The sequence below is a fragment of the Phoenix dactylifera genome, unplaced genomic scaffold (assembly GCF_009389715.1).
Source record: "Phoenix dactylifera cultivar Barhee BC4 unplaced genomic scaffold, palm_55x_up_171113_PBpolish2nd_filt_p 000914F, whole genome shotgun sequence".
In the NCBI taxonomy this organism is placed as follows: domain Eukaryota; kingdom Viridiplantae; phylum Streptophyta; class Magnoliopsida; order Arecales; family Arecaceae; genus Phoenix; species Phoenix dactylifera.
Genome location: NW_024068274.1, coordinates 94259 through 105572, shown reverse-complemented (window position 1 = coordinate 105572; position 11314 = coordinate 94259). Strand labels below are relative to the sequence as shown.

General features: G+C 36.5%; 1 protein-coding gene across 1 annotated transcript; it reads right to left on the bottom strand.

Annotated features, from left to right (window-relative positions):
* On the bottom strand, positions 1 to 585 carry LOC120107591 (PHD finger-like domain-containing protein 5A). Its single transcript, XM_039120917.1, has one exon. The coding sequence runs from the start codon at positions 557 to 559 to the stop codon at positions 227 to 229; it is 333 nt and encodes a 110-aa protein (XP_038976845.1). The 5' UTR covers positions 560 to 585; the 3' UTR covers positions 1 to 226.
* Positions 586 to 11314: the final 10729 nt, after the last annotated feature.

Genomic DNA, 11314 nt, shown 5'->3' with positions numbered 1-11314 from the left:
TCAATTTCGAATGCATCCACTAAATACTGTTTTATCCACTCCTACGTTCAAGTTTGCCGGAAAAGGCTACATTTTTCTTTTTCAAGGTAAAACTTCAGAGGCTACATTAATCACCGCAACTGAATACACGCATGGTGAGATCTATCTGGCATAAGCAATACTCTATCCCATACAAACTACTAGTCAATCAGCAAAAACATACTGTTATGATAATGCCTGCATCCCATCATCTTTTCTTGAAACCATATTTTTTACGTTCATAGAAAAGATCTGTTTTGGCACTCCCCAAATTTACAATCTTTGGACAGCCATCCCTATCTTTCTCCTGCTGCGTGCACTCTTTACAGTAGTATGCATCGGAGATCCCAACACCTCCACATATGACACACCTACCTTGAAATGAACCGTAATTGCACTCATCGCAGACACGGACAAGCGTGCAAGGCCGCACATATGAGTCACAAATGACACACTTCCCATCACACTTCTCGCACAAGCGACCAATGGCAATCCCTGGCTGCTTCCGGCACATGATAAGATCAGGATGGTGCTTAGCCATGATCCTTCAAAGCTAGTTGTCAAGTTTCTGCGAAGCACAATTTTTGTCAAAGCAGATGTCGCTCAATCTATGATAATATAGATCTGCTAGGAGCACAAAACAAACAAATCTAAAGCCAGATCAAAACCAAGTAGTGCACAACAACATATTTTGTGTTAGAACATCATCCAAGTTTTCTTCTACTGATACTCTAGGAGGAACCATCACCAAGAAAAAACAGATAAGCATTATCACTAGACTGCATCTGAATGTTAGAATTACTATCAAAAAAATGAAAACTTGTGCTTGCAAGAGCAAAAATGTCCAGATATAGGTTTGGGTCGCCAATTTGAACTAATAATTGATGTTAAATCCTGGTGAACAAAGAAAAAATATATAACAAGAACATATTCATAAGCACCAAACTCATCAATTTGGGGTCCTTAGAGGCATATGCTCTGCACAAAGAGCCACCATCGGCACCCAAATCGATTTAATCCTATTGCCAGCATAGCAGATGTTACTTCTCAATAACGTACCATGAGGGACACGATGAGTAAATGAAAATTGTAAGCATAAATACTAGCATTGTACACCACTGAATAGCCTCTCAAAGTTCCATAAAAACATAAAAGTACACATGTTATAGCGCATCCATAGATGTCTTTAATAATGCCATGCTTCTTTGCTCCCTACAGGCTAAAAATAACCCCACTTTTGAGACTGCTAAATAGCCTTTCCAAAGTTACATAAAAATATAAATGGTAAACTTGTTATAGCACCACCATTGATGTCTTTAACAATGTCAAGTGCTTCGCTCCTTTCAGCTATAAAATAAACTGTCATTACTTTTGTCATAAGTTTCTTATACATTGATGCAATCAATGTTTCTATTGGGTATCAATGGGTCAGGTTCAAGTCAAGTTTGGCCATACCCATACCCAGAATTGCTAGATCCAAACCTAATTAAAACTCTACACCCAAACCCAATATTGGACCAAAAAAGATCAGGTACCAGGTCAGATTTTAGGGTATAAATAAGTTATTCAACAAGCCTTACAGTTTTGGATGTTCTTTCAGATTATTTAATGTAATCAAAATATTATATCACAAACTGAGAAACATGAAAAAAATAATGACATAAACATCCATGGAATCAAAAAACATCCATGTACCTAAAAGAGGGCATTTATTCAGTTATTATTTTTGTCATCTAAACACCATGCAATCAAAAAACATGAAGGAAAAAAATCCTACAATAATCAATCTCAGTACAATATTAAATCAAAGCTAATACATTGAAAAAAGTCTAATCATAACAACTACAAACCATTACCACACATGACAGATTGAAATTTGGTAGAACACAATGGGTCACGATTCAAATACTTCTACTTGATTTTTTCTTTTATGATTAAAAGAAAAATTGATATTATACACACACACATATGTACATATGTACGTATATGTGTGTATGATGTGTATATATAATCAGGTGTGGTTTTTGGGTTTTCAAGCAAAGTCATCAAAGGCTCGAGGTCTCTTAGAGCCTAGATGCAAGCCATACGCCTTGACGAACTGAGGCGCAAAAACATCAATATACATATAACTAATTATGCATACATGATTAAAAGCATATTTAACCCTACTGTTTTAGACAGGTTAATGAGTATGTGATAGAACAACTTAAAAGAATTTCTAATACAAGAGGACAGAAACATAGTAGAAGCTGCAGGTAGAGCAGCAGCAGCAGCAGCAGCAGCAGAAGAAGAAGAAGAAGAGGATCAAGAGGAATGCAACAGGCCTATTTCTGATGGACTGGCAGCAGGGGATGGAAGAAGAAGAAGATCAAAGGCAAGCAGCAGAAAAAGGAGGAGGAGGAGGAGGAGGAGGGCAGCGGCGGCAGAAGAAAAAGAGGAGCAGTAGGTTGATTGACTGGATGGATAAGGACTGGCCGGAATCTCTAGGTCTCATGACCATCCTTACTGCCCTCCATTGGATGGAGTAGTCTTTTTCTTGGCCAAGAAGTCTGAAAATCTGATCAAAATCAAATGGCTATGATTGGAAAGAGCAAAGGTGTGCTTTTTGTGCCTAGGCTTTCTTCGAGTCAAAAAAAGGAAGCGCGTCCTTTTAGCGGCTTACCATAGGCGCTTCGCCTTGGGGTAGTCGAGGTGCTTGGGGCAGGCTTCGCTTGTGCCTTGCACCTAAGCATGAGAACACTGTTTTCAGGTATGGATCTACCTAAACCCAAATCCAACCTGATAAGACTGGAACCAAACCCAACACAATAGCCTTATTTGGTTTATTTTTGATACCCAAATACTATAATTCAGGTCAGTTCCACAATGGAGTAGTGGATTATCAGCCTCTATTGACATCTCTAGCTTCAGATCTTGCTCTTCATTCTAAATTCTACCATTAATGCTTAAAAATTTCCCACAGTTCTTGATCTTCATGGCAAAATGTCAAAATAATTCCAAAAATTTTTGTTACTAGATCATATCCTAATCTTGCATACAACTGCTCATGAATACTAGGAATAGTTTGTGGAAATTTTATGTGAATTTGTTTCTCTGCCATGTTTTCATATAATGTATTCTCAGAAAATTAATCTAAACCAGTGGTTCCGTAGGCTTTACATAAATAAACTAAATCATCTGACAAATATGTAATTAAATTATGTAAGAAGGGTTAGGTGTGGCCTAGGTAATGAAGGCACATCTATGATGCTGTCCATACAAAAATTGGGCACATCTGCGTGCACAAGATTTTTCTTGCCCGACTAATACCTCTCATAAAACATCTGCTTGCATGAGTATGGAATGACAGTAGTATGAACCAACAGCCTCTAGTCACTCCAAAACTCTTATAAAATCAAGTAAAAATGTCTCTAAGTTTGGCCTTTTGTTATAGACAGAATATCGTATTGGAGAGAAAGAAAGATTGATCACCTATCATGATAGACAATTCCATATTCCTTGATAAAGAGAAGAGAATCCCGATATTGGGAAAACAAATAGATGGTTCCAGCAGATGGAACATCCAATGAGTCCAAAGAGACCACTTGAAGAATCTTGTTCAAAGAAACATAATATAAGGTGAAGGATATAAAAGGAAAAACTTGTGAATCAGTAATTAGTGTTCTGGTCATGGAAAATCATGAATAGACACTATTTTGTTGCATCCCACCATTCAAAGAGTAATATAACAAGTTTGAAACATTTCTCAAAGTAAAAACTCTAGAATACTTGATCATCTTTTACAAAGCTGTAGGTAAGCATCAATAAATACCATTTAAAAATGTTCAATTAAATTTATAAACACTAGATGCCAAATCATCTATTTGACATAGCCTCTAAGGCGTGAACTCTAATATGGGTCTAATATACTATAACACACATTAATATTGACAAAAACACAATAGTTTTGAGTGCACACCATTTATTTGCCAAACTAGTTATCAATTTGATGGTTGGCATTTTACTGGAATAATTAGGATGCCTGAAGATATGGATATTCTTGTCATCATCAATCTTTTTCTTTTTCTGTGCTTTTAAGTTGTTATTAACACATCAGCCAAATCCTCTCAGCTTAACCTAAACTTCACAAGTCCCATAAAATTTAATTTCACTCCATAAGAGCATGAATAGAACTATATAGGTTAAGGTCATCCTATGAATATTGAACTCCATGACACAGGAACACAGTTGGCTATGGAAGGCATGCATAGGAATACATGTTATTATTATGTCTTTTTGGAGAATAAAAGTTTCAAGCCTCCACGGGAGCATTTTGAGCAATTAAGTTTCCTTAATTAATTATGCTACACCAATTAGTGTCATAATATAGTTGGCTTATTACTACATTTACATGATCTGGAAGGCAAACAAACCTTATAGGTGATCTTGCTGGCATGATATATAGCCTGCATTATCGTTTCATGCATTTGCATGGTTCAGCATTCTATTATCATCCACATGTACAAGACTACCATGTTTCCTGGATGAACTAATTGAATGGTATATATGTAAGTTATCTTGCATTTTAAGTCTCAGTTTACAGGAATCATTGTTCCTTCTCACTTGTTTCTTCACTAGTCCATCAGTCAAAAAAAAAGAGAGGATTCTTCTCATTAATTACTATGAAAAGTAAGACGCATGCATGAATTCATGCCTCAGCATGCCACATTCCGTACAAAGCACATGATAGTTTGCTCAGAAAATCATGAACATCTCATGATGCCTCATGAGTACTATATTTAATAATTATTGCAGTGACCTGCAATATCATTTCTTTAAGAATCCCTTGATAAAAAGTATCTCAAATTGCATTTAAGGTTCAAGGTTCTACTTAATCACTAATAGTAGAGATGTGCATGATTATCAACTCAAACACAGCTTTGCAAATTTGGAGTTTATGCAAGTTCACATTCCAGTCTGTCATTACAGGGGATATTTATTGTTTCTTATGGTGGGTGACGTAGTGCATATTTTTTTTGTGGATACAAGCATTGAAATAAAGGCATGCAAATTTCATGAACTTATATTTCTATTAGTGAACGACTAAGATGAATATGTAGATTTTTATTGCAAATAATCAAAATTATGCTATGGTATAATGCAAATAATGCAATATTATTGCATCTCACAAGAACTAACTCAAATCAACAACCTTCCCTCAATCAGCTTTGCATGATTGAAGTAAAATCTTGTTGGCCCTTTAATAAGGAATGTTAGTAAAATGTTAGGAAGCACTTTTGCTCCGTAAGAGCTTAAGGCAAGATTTCTGCAAGATAATTGCAAAAACAAGGTATTTTTTATGAATGCGCTTACACAAGTATGCTAGTATAAGTTTCAATCCAACGGGTACTCGGTTTGAACCTTGGATCCCTCATGAATGAGATACCAATGCATGAACTTTAATGTGCTCTCTGGCGAACAACCAATGTCAAGCTCCATATCATGTGTCTAGTGGAAGTTTGTACTACAAGGGTGCCATTCAAGAACTTCTGTTCACTATGTTTCCTGTCAAACGGGAGTCAATCTACCCAAAGGGGCTGTTTGGAACTATGTACATCAACCTGCCCTGTCACAAATCAAGACCTCACCCAAAAAGGCCAGTCGAAAGGTGTAATTTAGGTTCTTTAGCCCTATATAAGTATCCAAGATCTCTCCAGTACATACCCGATGTGGGACTAAACACATATCCACACGGATCCTCATATACTCTCCCATTTATTTTCTAACATCCTCGTCAGATAAAGAGTTCAAATCCATTCAAATCTAATCACAAGCACCATGATCGGCTCATGCTGCAGTGACCCCTAATCCACATAAGCCATGAGGTAGGTCTGCTCAGATACCATTTGTCACAACTAAGAACCTCACCCAAAAGACTAGCCAAAAGGTATTATTTGAATTTTTTGGCCTTGTATAAGTACCCAAAATCTCCCCAATATATAGCCCATATGAGACTAAACACACGCCCGTAGGGATCCTCACATGCTCGTAAGTCCAATTACACCGGCAGCCCACGATGCATGTTCGAAGAGCTGCAGCTGGATCATGTGCAGCCACTTAAGGTGCGCGTATGCTGAGTTCGAGGACAAGCTACAACAACTCAATTCATTGTCAAGATGTGTATGGGTCGAGTTTAGGTACTCAAGCGACTCAAGCCTACGTAGGATAAATACCCCTTCCAAGATCGTATCACCCCTCTTCCCTTATTTCACTCAACAAAGAGGACAACATTTGAAGGACAGCTCCTCTCCTGTACCTCTCCTCCACAGACCTCGAGGCCTCGGATCTTTGGCTCCGGCCAAGAGATCAACCCGACTGTTTTTGTCGATGATCCTTTCTACAGGAAATCCTTCCAAGTCTCAATCTCAGTGAGTTGCTTCCTATCCCTCTCCTCTCCTCTCCCTCACCAAGCCCTTTCTCTTCCTCATCCTCATTGTTATTCGTCTTCCACTATACCTACACCTTCGACTCTAACATTAGTCAAAGGTCTCATACTCCAACTCTCACTAACCCTAAGCCCCACCTCCTCCTCTCAACCATTTCTCGGCCCCTCCTCCCTAGCCTAATCAAAACCCAAGTTAGTAATCCAATGATCTTTTACTTGTCATCACACCCATGCATTTTCTTTGATCTTTGTTTATTTATCATAGATCTATAGAGATTTTGCTTAATATATCTTTAGACCAACTAAGTTATGATGTGATTATTGACTTTTTTATTAAAAAAAGTTATTTGATGGAATATATCATAATGAGTATGATTGTGGTGATCCAGGATGATAGTGTTTGGTCATTAGTATGGTATTACTACATTACAAGGTTTCTTTTTAATATCTTTTACGATTTTACCTGATATTTTATTGAATGGTATCTTTTCAAGAGGTGGCTATTGGTATATAACAAATATTATATCCAACCAAACCTATTTGTTCATTTCTAAATATCGGATTCTCTCACAAGAGATGATCATTGTTTTTTTGTTCTCTCAATTTTCTTTTAAAGTATGTTCTATAGGAAATAAAGCCCTAAAATTGAGAAGTTTTTTTCCTTTTCCTTGTCTTAATCTTAAAACACTTCCTAGAGGGCTAAAGGTTGCCAACTCGAAGCACCAATATCCCCACTCACATACCATGGCTTGGTTCACAGCTAGTGTAGGTAGTACTTGAAGAGATAGGTGAGCAATGTAGCATCCCACCCCAGACCCAGTCTTAGTCTTAGCCCCCACTCGGTCACGATGGCTGAGTCAACCCAACAGCGAGACTCGCCAACAAGGGGAATCAAGCGCCCAACTGAGGGCTGTGATTTTCGCCTAAAAGGCTGGGGAGGTCAAGGCCCTTGCAAGCATGAGAACTGACATGACGTCCGGGGGATTCCCGAGTCAGCCACCATGTGCACATCAAGCCAACGAGGGCAGAAATAATGCCAAAACTTGTTGCCTCCTTTCTCTTTATTTTTCAACGATCTTGCTGAATGCTCTCCCCCTTTGTTGCCATCAACCATCAATTTTCCATCATCCTTGGCCATCTCAATTGTGCGCCCTTCTCTCCTCGCTGGATTCCAATGCTCGACCATAGTCGATCCTCTATTTGGATATGAACCCATCTCCATGATCCCCAGTTTGAGGTAACAATCCTTTCCCCCTTTCTCTCCAATTCTCAATCCATATCTCTGACCCTATGTAAGGCTTGGGTTGCCGACCCTTGCAGGACTCCATCGTCACTGGCGGTGGACCATTCGTTCTCCCCAGTGCTGCTCAGTGACCCCTATTTCTTTGATCTTTCCTCCTTCCGACCATGGAACCTCCCCATTTTCTTGGATCTAAGAGGCATGCTAGCCCTCCTCTTCCATGGCTGTCACTATCCTCCAAATCCTATCTCTTGACCAATGCTCGACCGAGTTCTGAGACCAGCAGACCCTCTATTCCGCATCTCTTTTGTTTTTGGCCGATCAATCTAGATAGCTGCCACCACCTCCACTACGCAACTCTGATCCATACCCACCAAAATTTTCTAGGTCACTAAAATATTTCTAACCAAAATACTACTCATGACAAGAAGATAAGACCAACAATATGAGCTATAGTCCAATGGAAAAGTAACCAGAATCAAAATCAATATAGGAATCACGTGATAATGAACTTTTAGATTTGCAACATGCTCCCACTTGTCCAAATGCTTAATATGATAGACTCAAGATTTAGGATCATAGAAAGGGATCGGGACTACACAATTTTACTAAATTCAATTAGGGATCGAAATCAATCGAACTCTAGAGGAAGTGGAATGGTCCTAAAATCATAAAATTGATTGCAATTAGATCTTACCAAATCATAATCATGAGGATATTGGTCAAGATATATAGCCTAGAGAAAGATCTGGGTGGCTTTAAATCAACATAATAAAATTCAAAACAAGATCATAGCAAGTAATGGATATAAGATAATCACATGATATTCTTGTGTAAACAATTTATTATATTCTACTTCTCATCTGAGCTAAGTTATCCTTGGATTCGATTGACAATTCAATTAGAAAATTCCAAATCAACTCTGTCTTTAAGAAGGTTGACTCTATGCTCCAATGAATCAAAAGTTCCCAAAATCAACTTGCTTTTGAGCATATTCAACTCGACTATCTTTAACAGAGCTTTCTAACATTTGCGACAATTCTACTCAACACTAGATTTCACAACAGTTTCAATCCTAGTCATAAAGACCCATGATCAACTCATAAACCTAACTTTGACTTTAAAAAAAAAAATCCCAAAAACAAATCTAACAATTTCATCCCAAGATTGTTTGAAATTTTACCAACACACAGGCTCTATGGTCAGGCTCTATGGTCTCACAACATATAGACTCGATACCTCCATTTTCAGTAATCCAAATATATATGTATATATAATTTAACTTCTTCAAATTGTTTACAATAATTTTATAAATTTGCTAGAATTTCAGAACGCACGGAGCTTACTCTACTTCAATTTAGAAGATCTTGAAACATCGAGCAAAGAAGAAATTATTCATGATAATTTCTAACAATTTCATCCTTCTCAATAATACTCCAGCCTTGCGCCATTAAACCATATTTCTGTCCCTTTCTTTGAGCCAAAATTTATCTTGATCACTATTGTCAAAGGATTTTCTCTCTCATTCAAAATATCCTCAAGTATACTTTTCAACTAATTTTCTTTTCATTCTTTCCCATTAAGATATCTCAACTTTTCCAATCCATGCAATTTCGAAGTCTTATCCATAATTCATTGCTTGATTTTTCTGACACTATAAATCTCTTTCTTGACCAGCACTTCAAGCAATTTCATGATAAAAGCGAATTTCGCAACTCAAAATGATGCTCAGAAAAAAGATCAAAATTGCTTTCACATTCTATACCTATATCAAGTTCAAATTTCCAAAATAACTTAAATGACAAGAGAATAGACAACACATCATAACTCATCCATATAACTCAAAATACATTCTCATATACAAACCATTTAACCTCGATGTCATTTCTCCTAAACCTAGGATTAGTGCACTTTACAAAATGTTTTACTTTTGAAAACCTTCTACAGTTGTCCTAAGTGAAGCCTTAGGACCTCAGCCTATATCCACAAGAGAAAACTGGACACTATAAATCAATTAGATGATCTCTTAGTACTAAAAGAATTTTTTTCCCAAAATATAGAAAATTATTCTAAGGCATCCCTTTATACCTTAAATTTTAGCCCCTTCGCAACTAATTAATCTATGCTCTAAGGACCTAAAACCTAAATGCTGATACCACTGCTATCATGCTCCAATTCCGGAACATGACATAGACCTGCTATCCTAGAGAATCGCCCACAATAGAAGATCTGTACAAAAAAAAATCCCATAAAGCACATAATAAAAGTGGTCCAAAAAAACTCCATTTATTAAATAAAAAAAGCACTTGTATAGAGTTTCTAAACCCAAAGTTTAAATATTCAAAAACTACATAAATCCATATTCACCAACAACATTAACCATATCTATTATTAGCCAACTAATTAGACTTCTGCTACTATGCTTCTCAGCTTATTATCTCGACTTTCAAACCATCCCTGCTCTTAGCAACCTTTTTTGTCTGAAAATTACAAAGAGGAAAATAAGCTTCGCAGCTCGGTAAATAGTCTTGCACTTTCTTACTAGATCAAGCATAAGTTTTAAATGATTTTAATGCCCCATTTAAAGAATAACTTTTACTACAAATTAAAGCATTGCATATACATAATAATATAACAAACCACTATACAAAAATCCAAACATGCATGCATAAATCATGCAGATTCATAAAGATAATTTTAGATGCAATTAAAATAATATAGTCATCGAATAGTTACCATTTAGCCACATCATCTTAAAAATAATACTCACAGATATTTTATGTTACTGTCACTATAACCTGTGACAAAGTTGTTTCATAATCAACAAGATATCATACTTTGTAACCATTACCAACTTTAACCTGTTGGTAGAGGATCATCTTTTTTAGATGCTAGCTCCAGGGTGTTGGTTAGCCCTATTTTTAGAGACTGCTATAACTATCTGAAAGTCCATACCATATCCCATATCGGTACCATCCTATTACAGTGTCAGAATGCGGTACCATACGAGACGGCAAGAAATACCAAGTGTCGATACGGTATGAAACAATATACCGATTTGGTACCGATACAGTACAGTACGGTACCGATAGGTACAACAAATTTTGCTTAAAATATTTTATAATTTGATAAAAGATATCTGTATAAATAGGTTGAAAAATGCTAAGTGGCATCATAAAAAGTTCATAATTCATAATCGGGCCAGATGTATCATTTTTATAGCAAAATACATTTTTTTATAATTTAGAGGTCATAACTCATAAGTAAATCATTAACAATAAAATATTCATGGAACCATGCTATTTAACATAAAACATAAATTATTCATAATTAATATGCTTGATCTGAAATTTTCAAGTAAAATATAGAGTCAATCATATCAAACATAATTTATAATTTCATAATTCATATAAATTGAATTTGATCAATAATTCCAAACTTTATAAGAAATGTTAAGGTCACTAATCTTCATTCATTCAAAAACCACAAAGTTCAGTTAAGCAAATCCACTGGACATATTCAAAGTCATTTAAGAACTGGCCAGGCGGTGGTGCCTAGCATCACAAATTCAATCATATCTGAGTAGCAACCAGCAAGATTAAGGGTAGAGGATCCGATCTAAGGGGATAATA